The sequence below is a fragment of the Bos grunniens genome, chromosome X (assembly GCF_055505025.1).
Source record: "Bos grunniens cultivar Pamir isolate PY7600 chromosome X, Bosgru_T2T1.0, whole genome shotgun sequence".
Classification (NCBI taxonomy): Eukaryota; Metazoa; Chordata; class Mammalia; order Artiodactyla; family Bovidae; genus Bos; species Bos grunniens.
Genome location: NC_141194.1, coordinates 47,929,662 through 47,953,147, shown reverse-complemented (window position 1 = coordinate 47,953,147; position 23,486 = coordinate 47,929,662). Strand labels below are relative to the sequence as shown.

General features: G+C 37.8%; 1 protein-coding gene across 14 annotated transcripts in view; it reads right to left on the bottom strand.

Moving 5' to 3' along the window:
• The window catches only part of HEPH (hephaestin), a 145,390-nt gene extending 123,414 nt beyond the window's left edge, over positions 1–21,976 (bottom strand). For 9 of the 14 annotated variants that reach the window (XM_086390139.1, XM_086390145.1, XM_086390146.1 and 6 more), the window contains exons 1-10: positions 21,633–21,895; positions 15,094–15,299; positions 12,878–13,122; positions 11,743–11,955; positions 10,861–11,043; positions 9,155–9,409; positions 7,585–7,753; positions 6,286–6,422; positions 1,962–2,093; positions 101–312 (exon numbers count right to left, since the gene is read on the bottom strand). In XM_086390139.1, coding sequence (XP_086246265.1) covers positions 101–312; positions 1,962–2,093; positions 6,286–6,422; positions 7,585–7,753; positions 9,155–9,409; positions 10,861–11,043; positions 11,743–11,955; positions 12,878–13,122; positions 15,094–15,299; positions 21,633–21,662 — 1,782 coding nt within the window. In that variant the 5' untranslated portion in view covers positions 21,663–21,895. Of the gene's footprint in view, positions 1–100; positions 313–1,961; positions 2,094–6,285; positions 6,423–7,584; positions 7,754–9,154; positions 9,410–10,860; positions 11,044–11,742; positions 11,956–12,877; positions 13,123–15,093; positions 15,300–21,632 lie in introns of those variants that run through there. The other 5 variants (XM_086390140.1, XM_086390141.1, XM_086390138.1 and 2 more) reach the window with 4 other exon arrangements.
• Between the last annotated feature and the right edge of the window lie 1,510 nt (positions 21,977–23,486).

Genomic DNA, 23,486 nt, shown 5'->3' with positions numbered 1-23,486 from the left:
GCTCTTATTTTTAGAACCCAGATCCATGCATAACTTCTATTTAACAACTCAGCCTTATCATCTTCCCAGCAGGCTTTCCAGCCAGAAACCTTGACAATACCTGCTTGCCATCTGTACCCAAGGTGCCAGCCTTGCACACCAGCAGGGGGCCCACCAGACCAGAATTGGTATCCCTTATGGGATCTGCAGCAGAGAAGTATGTCCAGGTGAGACAGGCAGGATCCTGAACAGTGGGACCAGCATGGGGAGGGACTGTCCAGCGGTATGTTACTTTCTCAAAGGGCCTAGCCACTAAGCCAGAGTGGGAAGAGTCTGCAGGAAAAACGTAGAATTTATTGCTCACATTGGCTAGAGTGTCAACATCTCCAAATAGTGGAGTAAAGATCATAAACTACAAAGGCATTTTGGAATTTATCACATGGTAGTATAATTTAGGATGATTTTAACTTATTTTTTCTTGTTCATTCATTGTTCCTAACTCTTTAAAGTTTCGAACATACAGAAAACTTTAAAGGATAGGACAATAACCACTCTACCACTTGGAGCTGATTAATATTTGGCCATCCTTCTTTTTGTATTTTATTTTTAAAATTTATTTATCAATTTTTTTTTTTTACAGTAGGGACTTGTTGGTTATCTATTTTATCACAGGCTTAGCCATCTTAAATTTATCTAAATCTATGTGTATGGTTACTTTTTCTAAATCATTGGGAAGTGAAATGTAAGAATAATGACATTTTACTTCTATATACATCAGTACCCATCTCTTATATTATCACAATAAGATTACCACACCTCAAAAATACCCTAGTACCATTTAATATCAGTGTAATAAAAAATCCAACTATCTCCCAAATGTATCTTTTTATACAACAAAAATTAGACAAGGATTTAATGTTGCCCTTGGTGTTGTCTCTTTGATTCTCCCCACCCCCACTGCCTTTGGTACCAATTTCTTGAAAAGTCTAGACCAGTTGCATTGCAGAATATTCTTTTATTCTAGATTTGTCTGTAACTTTGCCTTTTATGCTTTCAGTAATTTTTTTGGTACTTTTGACTTGAGATATTAGCATGCATGTGTTAGTATTACTCTCAAGGAAAAGAAGAAATTAACTACTCAATAATCCCACTTGTAGGATTCTTCCTGAGGTAGTAATTCAAACCAAATGTACATATTCATTCATTGCAACATGATATACAATATCAAACAAATAATGAAAGCAATGTACATGTCCAAATGATAGGGGATAAGGTAAATATTTTTACCCTATTACATAGTCATTAAAATGTTTGTAACATTATAATGACATAGAAGATGGGCACAATATAAAGGTAAGAGAAAATAGTAATTAGCCTCCAATTAAAATAAACAAATTTATACCAAAAAAAAGAAAACAGTAAGATACCAAAATGTACAAAACATATCATTATAAATATATACATTTGTATAAACACAGAAAATATGAAAAAGTATATCAAACTATAATGGCACTCTACCTATGGGGTCTATTTATTTTATAATTTTCCATTTTTATCAAAATTCCACAACATATATGTTATTTTTATAACTAGAATATATTTATATTTAAAAGTTGTCTCATTGGTCCCAGCTCTGTCTCACTATAATATCATACTCAACAACATCCATCCATGGTAGTTAATTCTGCCTTCTTTTCTCTCCTTCCTTCCCCTATTTATATATCCTCTAGAGCAGGGGTGCCCAAACTCCAGAATCTAATGCCTGATGGTCTGAGATGGAGCTGGGGCAATAATAACGGAAATAAAGTGAACAATAAATATAATGCACTTGAATCATCCTAAAACCATTCTCTCCAACCCCGTCTATGGAAAAATTGTCTTCCATGAAACTAGTCCCTGATGCCAAAAAGGTTGGAGACTGCTGCTCTAGAGGTACCTGTTATTTTCTGCAGCCCACATTTTTTGAAACCCTGCCTGCTCACCATCATTGTACACAGTTCCCTCAGAGTCCTTCTCATAAAAGACTCCATGAGGCTGTATGCTGAATGGCTGGGAGGCACGGTTGTAGAAGATCACCAGGATGGTGTCACCCACCTCAGCCCGGATCACTGGTCCTGGAAAATGGGAAGGAGAGACAATGGGAATAAAAACAGTGATGACCAGAGAGGATGGAAACAGAAGGGAAAGGAAAGAAATGTAAAAGAGAGAAAACTTTTATCTCTGCAATAGTAAGAATAATCTTTTTCTAGTATATTGCCATTTATAGTTATAAAAAGCAATTTAAAATCCACTATCTCAGGCTTCCCTGGTGGCTCAGTTGTAAAGAGTCCGCCTGCCAATGGGGAAGACATTGGTTCAATCCCAGATACAGGAGGATCCCATGCTGCAGAGCAGCTAACCCATGCACCACAACTACCGAGCCTGTGTTATGGAGCTTAGGAGCCACAACTACTGAGCCTACATGCCACAATTACTGAAGCCCAAGTGTTCTGGAGTCCGTGCTCCACAACAAGAGATGCCACCATAATGAGAAGCCTACTTACCACAACTAGAGAGTGGCCCCTGCTTGCTGCAACTAGAGGAAAGCCTGCACAACAATGAAGACCCAGCATAGCCAAAAAGACTCAAATTACTAAAATTAGAAATGAAAGTAGGGACATCACTACTAGTCATATAGAAGTAAAAAAATAAAATTATAAGAGGATGCTATTCACAATTGTACATGAGCAAATAGATGAATTTCTAGAACAGAAAACCTACCAAGACTTAAGTGTGAGGAAATAGAAAATCTGAAAGACAAATAAAAAGATTGACCATTAATCAAAAATATGGCAACTAAGAAAAGCCAGATGGCTTTACTGGTGAATTCTACTAAACATTTAAAGAACTACTACCAATTCTCAAATATTCCCCAAAAATTGGAAAGGAGGGATTATATTCTAACCCATTCTATGAGGTCAGAATTACACTGATATCAAAGCTTGACAAAGATATTACAAGAAAAGAAAAACTATAAACCAGTACTACTTCTGAACACTAATGCAAAAATCCCCAACAAATTACTAGCAAACAAAAGTTAGCAGCATATTAAAAAAATTACATATCTTGACTAAGTCATATTTATTCCTGTAATGCAAGAATGTTTCAACACACAAAAAACAGTCAGTGTAATACACTATGTTAACAAAATAAAAAGAAATCATCATCTTGGTTAATGCAGAAAAAAACACTGAACAAATTTGAACACCCTTTAATAATACAAAACATTCAAAAGCTAGGAATAGAAAGAGACTGCTTCAACATAATAAAAGCCATATATGAAAAACCCACCACAAACATCATACTCTATGTTGAAAGACTGAAACTTTTCCTCTGAGATTAGGAACAAGAAAGGATATTTGCTTTTACCACTTCTATTCAACATATTACTGGGGTTTCTAGCCAGAGCAATTAGTCAAGGAAAAGAAATAAAAGATATCCAAATTGGAAATGAAGAAGTAAAATATCTCTATTTGCAGATGGTATGATCCTTATCATAATTATTTGGAAAATCTTAAAGCTTCCACACACACACCCAAAATTAAAATAAATGAATTCCTCAAAAGAGTAGAATACAAAGTCAAGACACAAAAGTCAGTTGCACTAACAGGGAAAATTTGAAAGATAAATTACAGAAGCAATTTCATTTATAATACCATGAAAAGAATAAAATACCTAGACATTATTTAACCAAAGAGGTAAAAGATTTGTAGAAATAAAACTATAAACCATTGATAAAATACACATGAAAGTGGAAATACATCCCATGTTCATAAGTCAGAAGAATTAATATTGTTAAAATGTCAATTCCACATGAGCAATATGTAATCTTAAGGGACTCCAAGCAGCAAAATAATCTTGGGGGTAAAAAGAACAAACTGGAAGACATTACTTGTTCTGATTTTAATACTTACTACAAAGCTACAGTAATCAAACCAGTGTGGTAGTAGCATAAGGACAACAGATATATAGACCAATGGAATAGCATATAGAGCCCAGAAATAAATCCTCACAGATATGAGGACAACTTTTTAAACAAATGGTATTGAGAAAACTGAATTTACATATGCAAAAGAGTGGCTGTACCTTTACCTAACATCATATGCAAAAAAATTAACTAAAAATGGATCAAAGTTCTAAATTTGCCTAAAACAATACAACTGTTTATAAACATATGGCAAAATCTTCATGACACTGGATTTGGCAATGATTTCTTGGCTATGACATGAAAGGCACAGGTAATTAAAAAAATACTGTATTTCATAAAAAAAAAAAAACATTAAATGTGTATCAAGAGACACTACCAACAGGGTCTACCTGGTGGTCTAGTGGTTAAGATTCCACACTTCCAAGTCAGGGGTGCAGGTTCAACCCCTGGTTGGGGAGCTAAGATCCTACATGCCATGAAACACAGCCAAGGGAAAAAAAAAAGAAGAAGAAAAGTACCAACAGAGTGAAAAGGCAGTCCACAGAATGAGAGAAAATATTTGCAAATCATATGTGACAAGGGATTAGTATCCAGAATATATAGAGAACTCCTAAAACTCAACAACAAAAAAATAATTCAAATAAAGATGCACAAAGGACTTGAATAGACATTTTTCCAAAGAAGATATACAAACAGTCAGTGGGCACATGGAAAGATGCTCAACATCACTAATTATCAGGAAAATGCAAGTCAAAACTGCAATGAGCTATCTCCTCATACCTATTAGGATAGATCATATGAGAAAAATAAGTGTTGCCAAGGATGTATAGAAATTGGAACACTTGTGCACTGATGGTGTGAGTGTAAAATGGTGCAGTTACTGTGGAAAACACCATGGTAGTTCCTCAAATAAAACTAGAGCTACCATAAGATCCAGCAATTTCATTTCTGTGTATATACCCAAAGCAATTGAAAGCATGTCTCAAAGAAACATTTGTGTACCCATATTCATAGCAATATTATTCCCAACAGCTAAAATGTGGAAGCAAACCAACTGTTCACTAATAAACAAATGAATAAGTTTAGCAAAACTTATATACCTACAGCGCAAATTCTGCAATATACTACAACATGGCTAGACCTTAAGGACATTATACTAAGTGAAATGTCAGACACAAAAAGACAAATATTGTATAATTCCACTTATATGAGGTACTTAAGGTAATCAAGATCATAGAGACAGAAGATATTAATAGAATGGTGATTGACAAGGGTTGGGGGGATAATAGGTAATAATTTGTTAATTGGTATAGTGTTTCAGTTTTACAAGATGGAAAGAGTATGGAAATGGATGGTGGTGATGGCTGTGCAATGTTATGAATATATTTAATACCATTGAACTACATACTTTAAAATGATTAAGATGGTAAATTTTATGCTAAACATATTTTGCCACAATAAAATATTGAAGGGGAAAAAAAGACTGGGGACCTATCCTGAATACCAGCTAATGATAGCTCTTTTATACTTAACACTCAATCTCTTTTCCAAACCAAGGTGTGTTTCTGCTCCTGATTATCTCCCTATCCAGCTAATGAAACACCAATTGTCCATTATCAGAACTCAGAAAATCAACTGGTAAATACCTAACCCCAGAACATGGTCTATTATATTATTTCATTTTCAAAATTTTGTCCCATCTAATCTATCTTGTTGCCTGGCTCTATGAATGTGTTGGGTATGTGAATAAGCCACACCCAACCTTCCTATACTATTTCAGTGCTATACTGTACTTTAGGCTTTTTAGATACCTTCCTTAGGTCAGGCCCTAAGCTTTGTTCGGCATTCCTCACCATAGCAACCATGTCTACATGTCATGCCATTTGCTCCTGGTCCTATATTTCCAAGATTCTGAACAGTCTTACTGCCTTAAATAGCCTCTCAGAAATATACCTAGAGAATAATGTTTAACAGTATGATCTGTACAGTACTGCTATGAGAAGATGTTCAATGTAAAAAAAAAAAGTTTCAGTAGTCAAATATATATAAGAAATGATGTATATTTTACTCCCATCATGGAGATTCATGGTAAACAAAAATAAATCCACAGCTCTGGGAAGCCCTGCACCAAAGAATACTATTTGACTAGGTTTAACTTAGTGTTTTGCAGACATTTTCAGACCCATAACCCTTTTCCACAAAACACTACTCTCTTGGGACTCATTCTGAGAAATGTTGGTCTACAGCATGTTTCTGAGTAGCCACCAGGCTCCAGTTTTTAAGCCCTCCCCAATTCTCTGGCTCTAGTCAATTAAATTCATAAGTTAAGAATTCCTCACCCAGAATTCCAAGATGCTTATCCTCCTCCAGCTGCACCTTTTCCTGGAATGTCTCATCTTGGAAGGCTTCATATCGAACTTTCCAGTAAGTGCCCCCAATTCGGATGGAGCTCTTCTGGAAGAATTTATCTGAGCCACTGGCATATAAGGAGGCAAATATCAAATTATTTAGCCATATATCAAATAAACTCCTGTTGCACACTTGTTCTTATCAAGTTATGGATCTTTGTTTAGGAAGGACCTCAGAGATCATCCAGGTTAACATCCATCTAGTGAAGGTATCTCGTCTGGCAAAATACAAATTAATGATACATAGCTTCTGCTTCAGCCTTTTCAAGATCAGGGAACTCATTTTCAGAGAAAATAATTCCTCTTACTGTTGGATAGTTTTTACGATTGGAGTTCTTTATAGTAGGCTGAAATCTTCTTGCTTGTAAGTTCTAGATGCTGGGATCAGTTCTATTCTCCAGAGTTACGTAGTCTTATATCTGTCCTTAATCATCCTCAGGTACTCTAAATCCTTTCTCCCCTTAGTATCTTTCATTTAAAAATGAAAGTGCACTAACTTAGAAAGAATAGTTGTAGATTCTTAGAAGTCATGCTGACACCCAAGTGCCTACTTTCCTATATTTTCTGCAGATTCATTCTATTATTTCCTACTGGAGAATAAACATGATTTGATGTTCTATAGTATTTTCCATAAACTCTCTTAGTCATCTATCAAGTGCATCTTTTAAAAAGACCTGGAATCACTGATAGCCCAGTAAGTCAGTGTAACTTAAGGCCCAGCAACTGATTAGGGCACCAAACTTCTACTCTATCTTGCCCATATCTGAGTCATGGATGAAGCATGAAAATTTGGAGAAATTCCTCAAAAAGGAGGGACATGGAATGACCATAAGGCAGGTTCCTTCCCCTCTTCTTATACTTTTCAGAGTACATTTTACACTTCAGCTTAAATGTGTCCTTCAGACTATGGTAAAGAAAGAAAGGAGCAACATGATAAATAAATGGTAGATTAGAATTGGAGAAATGTCATTTTAAATTACATGACCCCATCTTGGCCTTCTTTTCTGCTTGGACCCCTGGCTGGGAATATTTCAGATGACCATACAAAAAGCTTTATAACTCTCCAAGAGCAGGCACTCCTGTAGGGTCACGAGAATTTGATTAATAGTTGTGCCATTAACTCCAGACAATGATTATGATCCCCAAGTGAAGTGAGAGATTTCTGAGATGGAGTAATAGGTGTTTGTGGGTAGACTAAGGAGTAGAGAAAGGAAACACATTACTTCTTACCTGCCTGGCTCCCTCAAGTTCTTTCCCGTACTCCCATCATGCCCCATAGGGCCATAGTCCCATTGAATCTCATGGGCCTCAATGAAGTACTGCCGGACTTTGCCTGTGAGTAAGTTCATGGGAGGTGCCATGGAGCAAGACTTGACCTTGTAGAGTGCTTGCATGCCATCTGGAGGAAAAACATCAGGGCTGGCTCCATTCTACCCAATACATCTTTTACCCAGGTGACTCATCTTCCTCCTTTTCCTAATGTTTCCCACTTTATCCCTTCACTAGGCTCTTTATCCCTCCCTCTAAATGAGCTACTTTCTTTCACTCCTAAAGAGCCTGACTGGGAGACAGGGAGTGCAAGTGGGAATTCAAGTATCTCCCACCTGCTTATCACTACTAACTCATTTATCAGACCTTTATTCTTGCCTCTGCAAAATGCTTACACTGTAGCAACATCACAGAAATTGAAGTCAAAATACCTGAATTCCAAGTCCAAGCCTTATCACTATCTATAGGAATTTAGGAAAGTCACTTCCTAGATCTGAGCTTAACCTCTGATTTGTAAATGGGGAGAATAGAGAAATCTACTACACTAGGCCCATGGGAGCATCAAATTTTAAAAATAGTGTTATTTGTAAAATGGGAAGTTTCCAAAGTAAAGGAACATCTACATATGAAGATGAAGCTCCACACTTGGGACTGTCAGGAAAGTGTAGATTCTAAGTAGTGTTTCCAAAAGTGGAGTTGTTACATTGAGGCATAGTGGTAATAGATGATATTGTGTTATATTTGCTTGGCTGTGTATATAGGTCACTCAGGTACATTATCTCATTTGAGTCTCACAACATCCCAAGGAGATCTGAAATTTGAAATTAGAAATCTGAGCTTTGAAGAAAGAGGAAATAAGGATATTCATTTTCATTGAATGTGTACTATCTGCTAGAACCTTTTTTGGGTGATTTACATATTTTAGTTACTTCCTTCAGTCCTCATAACTAGCCTGTGAAACAGACTTAATGTCCCCTTTTGCAGATGAAGTTTTCTTTCTAAGGATCAGAGAGGTTACATAACTTGCCCAAGATTACACAGCTAGTCAGAGGTAGAATTAAGATTTAAGTGCCTATCTTCCAACTGCACATTTGAGTGCTCATTTTCTTCTCTTGTATCCAGTCTTGGTCTCATCATTCCCTCATCTCTAAGCTTCAAAATCCCATTATTTCTCTGAAACCTCTTTACAACTTTTTAAGGTGGGAATTATTATTGCAATCCTCAGATGAGGAAACATAGACACAAAAAATGTGACATGACTTACCAAAGGTTCACTCATCCATTCCTCTACTATCCTTTGTTAGAGACGGGGAAGATAAAACCCAGAGAGCATGCCCAAGGTCAACCTGCAATTTAATGACTGAGCCAAGAATGAATCTGGAATCCCAGAATTCTAATGTTTCATTGTTTACATCCAGTTATCTCACCTGAAAGACCAATCTTATGGCTCCAGGTCAGAAACCCAGGCTCCTGATAACCATCACTGCCACCTACCTCCTATATCTAAAGGATCAGAGATGTTGGATCTCACCTTGCAAATGACTATTCACTTGGCAGCTGATTAACCAGGTGCCAGGTTCCTGGGGCACCATCTCAGCACTCACAAAAGTGGCTGGAAAGATATGAGCCACATCAGTTCTATGACCTCGGATGGTCAGCATCTGTCCATGGAAGAAAACTGTGTGGACATCTACCTCATTGCCCATGCCAAACAAGTGCCAGGCCACACGTTTCTGTGCACACATACTTAGATCTGGCAAGTTTCCAAATACAAAGCCATTTATTGCTGCAAAATAAAATACAAAGAAAATATCAGAGTTAGGAAATGATAGCCCAATGAGAGAAGCCTTACCATTTGATAATAATAATAGGTAACACTTAGGTGAGGTTTCGAAGAGTAAACTGTGCTGACCGTATGCATCATCTCGTATAAATCTCACAAACAGTCCTGGGAAATAGGCAGAATTCACTAGTATGGAAAAAAAATGTGAAAATCTAGGCTCAGAGAGGTAAAGTTATTAATACTTCTCTCCCAAAACCACAGAGGTATTAAGTGGTAAAGCCAGGATTCGAACCCAGCAATCTGAGGAAGCTTTCTAAGAAATGGAGTTTTATTTTATAAGCCTTCTTTCCCTCTAGGCCAATTTCATTCTGAAATTCCCACAGGGAAATTGTCAAGTTAACTAACTAATTGTCATTACAAGCAATTGGTATAAAACTCAAGAGAAATTTGAGCTGTCCAAACCATCTTTCACATATTCTCCTTGAGTTTTCACCTCCCCTTGGGACTCTGGTTTTGAGCCTGCCTCTGTCACTATGTAAATCACTCCTATAATTAAACAAAAGCAAAAGCAACTTTTTTCATTTCTAAAATCCATTTTCTGTCCATTCCTTAGGACTTCTGTGCCTTTTGTTTTAAATTTAATTAAAATGGTTGTGGTGTTGGAGAAGACTCTTGAGAGTCCCTTGGACTGCAAGAAGATCCAACCAGTCCATCCAAAAGGAGATCAGTCCTGGGTGTTCATTGGAAGGACTGATGTTGAAGCTGAAATTCCAATACTTTGGCCACCTGATGCGAAGAGCTGACTCATTTGAAAAGACCCTGATGCTGGGAAAGATTGAGGGCAGGAGGAGAAGGGGACGACAGAGGATGAGATGGTTGGATGGCATCACTGACTTGATGGACATGGGTTTGGGTGGATTCTGGGAATTGGTGATGGACAGGGAGGCCTGGCGTGCTGCAGTTCATGGGGTCGCAAAGAGTCGGACGTGACTGAGCGACTGAACTGAATTGAACTGAACACCCTTATGGGAACTCATTTCTTTTCTCTACAAAACATGTAATTTTTTCCAGTTTGCATCCTTTTTAGAACAAAGAAATGTTAACTACTTATATCATTGGGCAACCCTAGCCAGTGACTAAGCATAAAGTATATGACTTTGAAATTAACAACCCTGGGCTGTTCCATATTGTAAGGCAAGGTACCTAATGGCAAGAGCATAGTCTATGAGGTCAGAGAGATTAGGGTTGGAATTTTAGCTGTGCTGTTTATTTTCTGTGTAATCCTACAGCCTTGGTTTACTCATGAGTGAAACATGGAAAAGCCACCTACAACTCATGGTCCTCATGAGGATTAAAAAGAACCAGGTATGTGAAAACATTCACCAAATACCAGGCCCAGTGGAGAACCTCAATCAGTGTTCACTGTTATATGTGGTCAATTACTCCCAGCTCACCGTGCATCCTATTGCTCTTCTGAAAGTCCTCATCTTCTTTGTCCACTGAGGCAGGGTCTGAGCAGTAAGTGGCAATGTTCTCATTGATATGCCAGCTAAGGTTCTCATCTATCACACTAAAAAGGAGGAAGAAATCATTGTCCACATCCTGCCGCCGAGGAGGGAAGCTCCCATCCAGGGTTCCTATTGAAAGAAAGAAAAGAGCCTTTAAGAACCTTCTTTGTTTAGCAACAGTAAGCTGTAAGGGGTACTCACAATTAAGAATAGAAAGAGTGGAGCCTTAAGAGTCCATCAGCAACAGAAAAGTAGATAGAACCTTCTGCTGCTAATTTCTATTTCCAAATTCCTTAGATAAAGTCACCAGTTCAGTTGAGCCTAGGACTTGAAGGTGAAGTACATAGAATCTAGAATAATTCCCTCCCATCATCCCTGCCTATGTCTTCAACTCAGGGCCTTAATTTGACCACAACACACAGGTCTTCAGGACTGACTATACCTTAAACATATCACATTTCCAACCAAACTTACAATCCTCCCCAAATTCTGATGGCTACACTTTCAATACTATCCAAAAAACTATTAATACACATTTATTCTTATGTAACTTGATTTTCATCATTACTAATTTGAGTTTTTTTTAATGAAATAAGAAAAAAAAAAGTAGCAAAGTATTTTTTAAATATTTTGTTTGTTTTTTTTTTAAATAATTAAATAGAAAAAAATAGTGAAAAGGGAGTTTGGTAGAGTTTATTCCTGCTAAAAAATGGGGGTGTTAAATTAATGCTCTCCAGGCTGTTGCTCAATATGTAGGTGATTCAATTATATCACAGCTCCCTCTAGATATCCCAAATTGTATCTTCAGCTCACACTTGGGGCTTATACCTCTTTTACAGGTTATAAGGGGTCCAATGAGACCAGTAGCAATATCTCGTGGAGCATCTACATGAGAATGGTAGACCCAGGTGAGGCATGCTGGGTCAGCATCAGTGGGTGCATGGCCTTCTGGAATGGTCCAGTTGTAGATGTGGCTGCCTCCTGGGGGTACAGAATCATCAGCTTTCAACCAACCAGAGGAACCATCTGGATACAAGGAACCTAAGAAATGAAATTGCACATGCTCAGTCCCAGGGTGAGAGAGACCTAGCAGATAGAGAAATCAGGAGAGTGCTGACATATAAGATATCTAGTTTCAGTTTTGTGGAAGGTAGAGTTCTAAAGTTCAGCACAGTATTCCTCACAACCTGAGGAAGGCCAGATTCAGGTAATATCTAGTCAAGAACCCTAGACTTTAAATCAACAGCAGGTTAAAAAGGTAGCAGCCCTTGGGGAAGGAGATATAGCCTGAAAGTACTATACAGCTTAACCTAGTAATGCTCCAGTGCAAAGCCAATGACATGGAGGCAAGAGAGAATAAAAATTCCCTTCCTCTGAGCACTCACTTTGGAAAACAAAAAGCAGACAACCACAGAATTTCAGTCTGAAGGCAGCTCAATTATCAAATGGTCTACTTATGAAAGAGAAAACAGAGGGAAAATAACTTGTCCAAGATGATACAGGGAGTTAACAATCAAGTTAGGACCTTCTTATTTCTCTATTCCTCACTCACTGGTGTGTCAGTATTATAAACTGTTGGGCCTGGGATAGTGGGAGCTATGGATGAGTAAACCAATCTTTCTATTAAGAAGAAAATTCACAGAACACTCCTCTATTTCCAAGACAGTCAAATATTTTATGGGAATTCCATTCAAGCAATTTTTTGTGATAAAAAGTAAATTGAATCTCTACATTTTTAAGGAATAATTGAGGTTTAGAGAGGGGCAGTGACTTGCCCAAAGTTACACAGTGTATGAATAGCAGAGCTGATAATGGTACCCATATTTTCTCTGGGGAGAGTAACTGGCACCTCAGTTCAAAAAAGAAGACTATCTTCATTCCCAGCTTCTCTCTCTCTCATAAGACAGTAAAGAAAAAGGGATATTTGTTGCAAGTAGGAGAAATAAAGGATGGGATATTTTACCTTCTGAGTCCTTTTCATAGAATACACCATGGGGATGGATGGTATAGGGACGAGTGGCAAAATTCTTCAAGTGGATAAGGATGACATCTCCCACCTCAGCCCTCAACACTGGCCCCAGGAAGCCCAACCAGGCTGGCTGGACCATTTCATCCATGTATGAGCCATCCTTGTATTCCTTGTAGATGGTCTTCTTGTAGCTGTTCCCTATTCGGTTCTTGTCAGACTTCAAGAAGCTAGCAGCTACTCTGGGAAGGAAGGAAAGAGAGACTCACATTTTTGCCTTTCTTCTAGAGGAAGCTGACCAAAAAGTGACCATTTTTGTTTAGGGCAAAATAAGAAGAAATGGGATTGTACTGATCAAAATATTAAAGCCTTAGGCTAGGATCTGATTGTTAGACAATGAGAAGTATTAACTTAGAGTGTATGAATTTGCCGATATGCACTTTTAACCTACAAAATGGGTTCCTCAGGTGGGATAGTGGTAAAGAACCCGCCTGCCAATACAGGAGACATAAGGCATGTGGGTTTGATCCAGGGTTGAGAAGATTCCCTTTAGGAGAGCACGGCAACACACTCCAGTATTCTTGCATGGAGAATCCCATGGACAGAGGAGCCTGGCGGATTATAATCCATAGGGTCGCAAAGAGTCAGACATGACTGAAGCAATTTACCACTCATGCACACAACCTATAAAATAGACAGATTCACTCACTACAGCCTAATATATAGTAGTGAGGAGGCAACCAACTATGAACTGACCCTTTTTAAGTGCTCAACTTCCTATCCAGTTGGCTTGACTTACTGTTGTCCTGCTATATATGGGAAGTCTTACAGCATAATGTTAAGATCATAAACTCTGGAGCCAGGAAGTTTCAATTAAATGCCAATATTGCCATTTCCCCTGGAGAAGGGCATGGCAACCCACTCCCATATTCTTTCCTGGAAAATCCCCATGGACAGAGGAGCCTGGTGGGCTACAGTCCACAGGATCACAAAGAGTCAGACACGACTGAAGTGACCTAGCATGCATGGATTGCCATTTTCAAATCTGTAGGACTTTTAACAGTTTACTTAACTTCTCTGAGTATAATTTCTCCATCTGTAAGATGGAGGCAATCATGGTACCAGCTGTTACTGGTGAAAAGAGTTTAGAAAAATGCTTGGGAAATAGTTAAAGAAAAAAACCACAATGTTATGTATTACTTCAATGTATTGGAAATGGAGGATAACAAAGTTATCCCTCAAGGATACTTTTAATCCAGATTCTGTGACTCCAAAACTAGATAATTAGAAAGATGGTTCATCAAAAAAAAAAAGGATGACTTTTTCTTACTCAAATTCTTCCTAGAGAACTCTGAGATGTTACTGTCAACTTTGGAAAACTCTGATGCTTTGGAGAGACAACATGATTCATGATCACAAAAGATTTTTTAATACATTAATTTTTTTTCAGCTGATATTTCTGGAATGCATGCAGAGCTCTAAGATCAAGAAAATTTATTCCTGTAGGATCTGTGAGAGGCTGAATGGTGAGAGGAGTACCAACTTTGTATCCACATTACCCAGGTTCAAATCCTAAATTTTCCATTTACTGTTGGACTTGGGGAAGTCATTTGATCTCCCTGAGCCTCAGTTTTCTCATCTATAAGATGAGAATATTCATATTCACCTCTTAGTTTCTATAACAATTAGGTGAGACAAAGTATATAAATTTCTAATATGGTGCCTGTTACAAAATGTTATATAAGTGATAGCTATTACTGTTCTTTCCTTGATTCTAAGGCTGATCTTATTTTTTCACGTTTTCACATATCTTAAATCAGTATAGTTCCATTGAACTATTTGCAGCATACATACACCACACACATCTTACCAACACTGTATATATTTCATGTTTCTTTCCTGTTTAAAAGCTAAACACCTATTATTAAAACAGCATAGTGGATATCACCTTAGAAATCAAGGAAATATGGAATGACCTTTAAGACTCTAAAAATGCTGAGGCATCTCAGTGTGTAAAAGCAGACTCCATATGAGATACTGCCTCCTGGGTCAATTAGTTGTTTCTCAGGAAATGCACTGCTGGGATTATGGCCCAGAGAGATCTGGAGCTGACTGCAACCACACCCTGGGAAAAGGTCCTCAAGAGCTACCTACTGACCTCAAGGGTGCCCCTCCCTAACTCCATCTCTAATTTCACAAGAGATTAAACCTACATGTCACTTTCCAGAGGCTGGTTCGTGATGATATTCCTTCCCTTAGGAGCATAGTTCCACCGCACATCCTGGATCCCCAGGTAGTAGACTCTAGTAGTCCCATCAGTCAGTTGGGGCCACAGAGGTTGCATGAACAGCAGAGCCCAGAGGAGATGGCCTGACTCCATGGCCCACGTTACTCTGGGAAACAGGCAAATGAATAACTTCTGGTAAGGAAGAAAGAGAACAAAAGGACTTTGAATGTGTCTGGAAAAGTAGAGGCAAGACCTAGACTGAGTGACTGAGAACATAAAAACTGACTAGCCTAGAATCTCTGCCTTACCTGATTCCTTTCAACAAGTGTTCAAGGATCTCTACACATTGGACTTTGGAAGGAAAAGTTAAAAAGTCACTTGTACTGACTTTTTTAAGGTATCACTTTCTTCAGAAGAGAATTATGAGTTCATTTTCTTCAGCAGTGTAAAAAGAAGAGTATACTCTGGCCCTCAAATTAGGAAACAAGCATCAGTAGCCTAATTGAGTCACTGTTACTCACTCAGTACCCAAGTGAAGTCACTAATTCTCCCTGTGTCTCTATTTTCATCATTATCACTTTCCATCCCCTATAAACTGTGTTTAAAAATAAATGAGAATTCAGCAAAAATCATTTGCTATAACGTTCATAGATGCAAACTGGAAACAGCCAACATGCCCACAACATTATAATGGATGAGCAAATTGTATTTTATTTATATAATGAAATTCTGTATAGCAATAGTAATGAGCAAACTAACACTACATGAAAATATAGATGCCTCTCACTAATATAATACTGCAGAAAGAAACCAGACATAGAAGTACATATTATATGATTTCATTTATGTAAAGTACAAAATAGGCAAAGCCGATCTATGCTGTTAGAAGCTAGGATAATGTTTGCCCTTAAGGTAGGGATCACTGGCTGGTAGGGAAGAAGAAGAAGGCTTTTAGGTAATGTTCTGTTTCTCAATTTAACTATTGATTACGTGGATGTGTTCAGTCTATGAAAATACACCGAGCTGTGAACTTAGCACATTTATCAGAAGAAATATTCTTTGCTGTTTCTTTGCAATGCACAAATCCGTTTCATGTGTCCAATCTTGACTCAGAGTTAGAACTAAGCCTCTAGTCTCTCATTCTGATACATCAACAAGGCAGTTAGACTTCTTGGGGCTGATATGAAGCACTCAGTCATACCATACACAGACACAGTCAATCCAAGAAACACAATCAACATAACATATACACAAATATACATACACTTGCATATACATAGACACATGCAGTCTTATCTAAAAGCAGAGACACACACACTTGCATCCACATTAGTTCCACAGTGTCATATAGAGCCTTAGTCACTGTCATAATAATAATAATAATAATAACCTATAATGGAAAAAATCTGAAAAAGAATATATATATTTCTGAATCACTTTGGTATATACCAGAAATTAACACAATATTGAAAATCAACTATACTTCAGTTTAAAATAATAACAGTCAATATTTATAATGTGTGTATATGTCAGACATTGTTCAAAATGTTTTACAGAATAAATCATTCAATCCTCACAATAGTACTATGAAGCAAATATCTTTATTATCCCCATATTATTAGAAAGAAGAACTATAAAACAGAGATATGAGGTAATTTGTCAAAGTTCCCATAGTTAACAATTAGCAGAGTTGGCTTGTGTGGTAAAGGGAGTATGTGTTCAGTGTTTATGTTTTTCTTTTTCTGAAGTATAAGTAATTGACAATATTATATTAGTTTCATGTTAATTACCATGCTATACTACTTTTCACAAAATATATTTGCACATGCACAGAGAACATTTGCAGGCATATCTTGCTTTATTATGCTTCACTTTAATTTACTTCACAGACATCATGTTTTTTACAAACTGAAGATTTGTGGCGGTTCTGCATTGTCAGGTGATGTTTAGCACTTTTTAGCAATAATATTTTAAAATTGATATACATACATTTTTAAAGACATAATGCTATTATACACTTAATTGACTACAGTATAGCATAAACATGACTTTTATATGCACTAAAAAATAAAAAAAAAGTGTGAAGATTTATTACAACATGAACTTTACTGCAGAAGTTTGGAACTGAACCTGCAATATCTCCAAGGTATGCTTGTATGTGTTTATAGCTATTGCCATATCTGAGAATACCCCATATACTCTGAAATAAGCATGTAGTTATGTAGTTATGATCACTTCTAGAGAGACACATATATATTTATATAGGCAAAGATACATCTGATGAGTATCATTCATGATGATGATAATAATGATGGTAACAATCATTCATAGAGAAACTACAAAAAACATGATGCTCAGTTTTTACATAAATTATTTCACTAAATCCTCAACCTAACCACATGATATTAGGGATTTTAATTGAAAACAGAAAGTAAAAATATGCACAGAGTCACATGTGGATAGGAAATGCCCAGATATTTATTTACCTTGATTGATAAATAGAACTATGGACCTCTCTAAAAATTCTCAAACCCTTCCACACAAAGCAGTGGCCCAAGTGTGTAACCCTCAGTTTTCATATGACATTTGGAAGAAGCCCTTGATATGGGGGAGAACCTGCCTTCCCTGGAGAATCCCATGGACAGAGGAGCCTGGCGGGCCATGGTCCATGGGGTTGCAGGGAGTCGGACATGACTGAAGTGACTAAGCACATTGTCTTGGATTCTTCTAAAACCTGGCTTTCCTGCAGACCAATTGTGTAGACTTGGGTAATACTTAGGCACTCTGAACCGGTTTTCTTATCTATAAAATATATCTAATACTATAAGCTTTGGAGAAGTAAATTAGAAAACTTACATGAAAAGGCCCCAGGACAATTAGTGTTTAGAATATAACAAACTATAACTGTTGGTTTCCTTCCTCTTCTTTCTCCCTCCTGGTGACAGTTTGTTAACTTATCTTTACTGTCTCCCACACATCATATATTTCAACTCTAAGGGCTAACTTAAATCTTATCTGCTCCAGAAGGCCCCCTGTAGCCTCTTCATATCACTGTCCTCTGAAAAACTACTTACTCTAAATAGCATAAAATGGCATGAAGTCAGACTTTTTATTATTATTACTTTTGTCTCATAAGCTGCCTCATGAACTGTCTTTATTTACCAGCTTGGACTATAAATCCCTTGAGAGTGGATGTAGTATCTTAGAAGTCTTTGTGTATCTATTGAAAGATACTTTGATGGGAGCCCTGCAGTTACATTTTACATTGAAGACACAGGCTTTGGAATCAGACTACCTAAACAAACCCTGGCTTCACTTTTCCTAGCTGTGTGACTTGATAAACTGCTTTACTTCTCTGGCCCTTGTGTTTTCATCTTAAATGGAATTAATATTATTTACTACTTCTCAGGGTAGTTCTGAGGATTAAATGAAATAAGATCTTTAAGTGAATAGAACACAAATAAATATTTAAGTGCACCAGTAAAAGACCAAAAGGCTTTAGTGGCTATGATTATTACAGATAAGGAAATAGATTTAAAAACGAAAATTGCCAGGCTCACAAAGCTTTAACATTTTATGGATATCCATAACACAAACACATTCATAAGTTCCTATATACAATAATACATTGTAAGCATACAGGCACATGCATATGGCTGAGATTAGTTTCCTTGGAAGCAAAATGATATAATGAAAAGAACCAGAACTTTTGAATCAGATAAACTCACGTTTGAGTACTGTTTTCAGATGTGTTTGAAAGAAATAGATAGGGACTTAGTAAGTATCTGATAAATATAATTTCTCATTTCCTCTAGTCACTAACTTCCTATTTCATTCCCAAAGATGCATTTGTTGTTGCTATTACTATTGTTATTCTTAAATTAAGTTTGTTATTATAAAACAAAAGAAAGGGAGAACCCATAAGATTCTTTTAGAATCATTTGTATATTTCATAGTAAAATTGAAAGACTCTAGACTCAGAAATGCAGAAGGTAGTGGCACCCCACTCCAGTACTCTTGCCTGGAAAATCTCATAGACGGAGGAGCCTGGTAGGCTGCAAGGGTCGCTGAGGGTTGGACGTGACTGAGCGACTTCACTTTCACTTTTCACTTTCATGCATTGGAGAAGGAAATGGCAACCCACTCCAGTGTTCTTGCCTGGAGAATCCCAGGGACGGGGGAGCCTGGTGGGCTGCCGTCTATGGGGTCGCACAGACTCAGACACGACTGAAGTGACTTAGCAGCAGCAGCAGCAGACTCAGAAAAAATAGATTCTAATTCTGTAATCATCATTTACTAGTTGTATAACATGGAACAAGTCACTTAGTTTCTTGAACCTGAGTTTTCTCATCTCTTAAATGGAGATAATCTCTGGTTTGGCCTCCTGATTAGTTTGCTATGAAAATCAAATGAGATGAAGGATTTGGAAGCCCTACATAAATTATTCATTTGGGGAGGGCTATTTTTAATCAGTTGAGCCCACAGGAGGAGATCTTATAGAAAGGCCAGACTGAGGAGGAAAAATAAAAGGGAAAGGTAAAAGGGGAAAGGGGAAATGAAATAATATGAGGAAGAATCCTGGAGGAAAGTTAAAAAGGAGGACAGAAGGAAGAGGTGGTCAAAGGAGGGGAGGGAGAAAGAGAAAGAATATCTGGGATACTTTGAATTAGACATAATTTAGTTAATATACACTGAGACTAGGCAAACCTTACTTTCCTGTCATCCCAATGTTACCTGGGCCTGGTCCCCTTTATCCACATTTTGCATCACTGTTTTCCCTAGAATTTTCAAGTTGTTCCTTTAATGTGATAATGCTCTTTTCTCTCTGAGTTGGAGTATACTGGCCTGGACAAGCTTATCCTGGACAAAGGATCACTCAACTGAACACAGAAATGCTGAGCTGTCCTAGAGGTTTTGTCTCCAATTTCAGAAGTCTTATTAACAGAACCCTCTATCAAGACTGACCTTTTGGTCTTCCACTTTCTTAATGTTTTTGTGGCTTTTTCTCCACCTTGTGACTCAAAATAGGGGATTTCCTCACCTTTAGGTGGTATGGGGCTTTTTTTTACTAGAAGGGAAAATCAAGAGAGTGTTGAGAGCCTCAACTAATACAATTATGTAAAGTTTAAAAATAAAATAAAATTGGAAGAATAAAAAAAAATAAATAAATAAAAAAAAATAAAAAAAAAAAGATTCCATATAGCACAAGTACAATTTATATTATTTTTAATCATTATCATTATATTCTACTATGTCAGAAGTGGGGAAATTGAGGCCCAGTTGGAGAGACTCTAAGTCTCTAAGTCCTAAGAGCTAGTACTAGAACTTAAGATCCTTTAGCCTGACAATCATGTATATCATCACTGTGCTTTTCCTGGGACAATATGATTTCACTACATATGTGCATTTATATTAGGGGGGTTTCTTTATGTCCTCATACCCTAGTTGTAGTATGATAGAAAGTATACTGATACGAAACTATAAGACCTGGGTTGAATTTTTTTTTTTTTTTTTTTTTTGCCTATAATAGCTATGTAACTTTCAACAAGTCAATTTCACCTATTTTGCCTCAGTTTTCTCATCCAAAATTATGGATAATATTTCACAAATTGTTTTGAGGATCAAACAAAATAATGGATGCATAAGCCCCTTTCAAAGGGCTTAGAATACAATAAATGATTAGTAAAAGTCTTAATGCATTAATGGATTCATACATCCATAAAAACTTCTAGAAACTATACTTTTTCAACCCCTTGACATGACATATAGAAAATGGACCAGAGAGATAAAGGGGTTTGCTTAAAGCCAAGCAACCAGTTTACTGGCAAGGCCAGAATTTAAGCCCATATTTTCTAAAATATTTCTTCTACTTAGGCACTAAGTGTGAGAAACAATTTAGATTTTAAGCTGATAGCTTAGTTCAGCTATCATTTACTGCCTTGCTCTGTGCCAATCTGGATCTCAAAGTATGAAAGTTAAGTGATTGTTTTTAAGTGTTCCATCAGTCCATGGGGTCCCGAAGAGTTGGACACGACTGAGCGACTTCACTTTCACTTTTCACTTCCATGCACTGGAGAAGGAAATGGCAACCCACTCCAGTGTTCTTGCCTGGAGAATCCCAGGGATGGGGGAGCCTGGTGGGCTGCTGTCTATGGGGTCGCACAGTGTCGGACACGACTGAAGTGACTTAGCAGCAGCAGCATCACCTCAATAAACCCCACAAACTGAGACCAAGAAATGAGCATACTATTTTAACAGGAAAATTAACTACTCTCTACAACTCCAGGATCATCTCTGAAACAGCTGAGCAATGTCCCTGGCCATTTTGATGAGAGGAACAAAGAGAGCATATTTTACATTTTAACTTTCCTGCACATTCAGCCGTGCTTCCTTCTTCTCAACCACTGACTTTCTCTCCCTGTGGGCCCAGGATTTCTCTAAACCAAGCTGAATAAAAGTTTTCTTTTTTGTTTTGTGTTTCAAAGAGAAGGAGGTAGGGTTTAGAAAGGGGCGGAGGAAGCTTACCTTTGCTGGAGAAAATCCTTCCATATTCATGTCAGCGGCCTACTGAGGCTAAACTGCAGACCCCAGCATGAGTCTGCCAGCCCTGCTCAGTTAGTATCCTGGGTTACAAGGCCTTTCTCATAAACAAAGTCCAGGGCTCCAATTGGCTGGTTTTACTGGGGAGGAGTGAATGGAGGCTGGGGCAGTTCTGGTTGCCCTCTTTTCCAGAAACTAATCTACTGGAATGTCTTGTTCCAGACCTGGATTGGTACAAAACCCGGTATGGTTCTTTAACCATGTCCGGGTGTTTTCCAAATCCCGGTTAGGATTTCCGGAGGAATTACAAGAGGCTGGGTTGCACTTCTGTTATCTCAGCTTGCTGATTGCTATTTGCTGAGAGGGAGGAGGAAATGCACTGTCAGTGAAGCTAGTGAAACTTCATAGAAAGATTCCAATACCCCCCTTTAAGAAATAGGTCCCACTGCAAGGGTTATGAGATGTAAGAAGAGCTCCCATCCCCAACACTTTCTCTTGTTGTGAAGCACAGTTATCAGCCCTGCTATTATTCTGAGACCATGGTTGCTTGATAATAGAGAAAAATAAAACTGGTAATAAAACAAAGAGCTTTCTACATGCTAGTCCCTATGTTAACCACTTTACATACATTCTCACTTAAAATTCACAATTATTCTATGAAACTTATATGCTAATTCGTATTTTACAACTGAAGAAAAGCAGACTCTGAGAGGGAAAGTAACCGTTCAAAGTTACACAGTTAATAAGAGGGGGGAATTGTAGTAGGTCTGTCTAGTCTCTTAGTCACTACACTACCACACTCTGCTACTTAATGGAGAAACCCAGAAAGCCCTTTTGCAATGAGGGAAGTGACTTCACAATAATTGAGTGCCTGCTGTCCACCAGTCACTGCTAGATTTTTTAAAAAATGTACATTAACTCTGCCACTGCCATTTTTAGCAGCTCCCTGAGTGAACTCCCAGGGTCATATTACTCAAATTTTTCATTGTGGAGACTGGATGCAGCTAGTAGATAGCTTGGATTAACATAGATCAGCATCCTAAAACCTAGGAACACCCAGAAGAATTGGAAATATTAATTTTTTTAAAATGGAACTAAAAAATATCAAAATGGGTCCCAAAATCTCTGAGTGAAGCTGGAGTCTGAATTTGTTTAAAAGCAAAGGCCATCTTTGTTCTTGCTAGAAAGAGAGGGTAGTGAAAAATCACTAGCCTGAGTCAAGTGACCCAAGTTCCTTCCCTGGCTTGCTCTTGAAGCAATCATCTATGTGGTCTTGGTATAGGACTTCCTCTTCTTTGGGCCTAAGCCTTTCCATTTGTACATTGAGGGCCTTAAACTAGATATAGACCCTCTTAGCCCTATAAATTTACATATCTAGGATTCCATGAAGAAACCACATTCTTGATATTAAGAGTAGAAGAAAAAGAGGTTTTAAACATGCAAAGTGTAAGAAAAGAGTGGGTGCAGAGTAATTCGTAGAGAACTCCATGTCTTTTTGGGAAGGACTACATCTACCCTCAGCTATAGGAAGGAAACAGGTATGATGGCAGTTCCACCATCTAGTATCCTTACTTGTGATGAGGTGATCTTGACTAGGAGCAGGTGCTGTTCCCCAGGCAGTCTTGACACATTATTTTTTTCTCTCTCGAATTTAAAGTATCTGGAGCAGGGTCCAGGGAGGAGGAGTTTCAAAGACTGAGGCAGTGGGGCAAAGTCTGGGTCATAAAACACTGGAGGTGCTTAAAGGTGCCTATACACTTAGGAGCTATCCCTACAGACTGCATCTCAGGCTAAGGCAAGTAGAAGCACCAGTAGGGAGAAGGGAGGAACCACCATTTA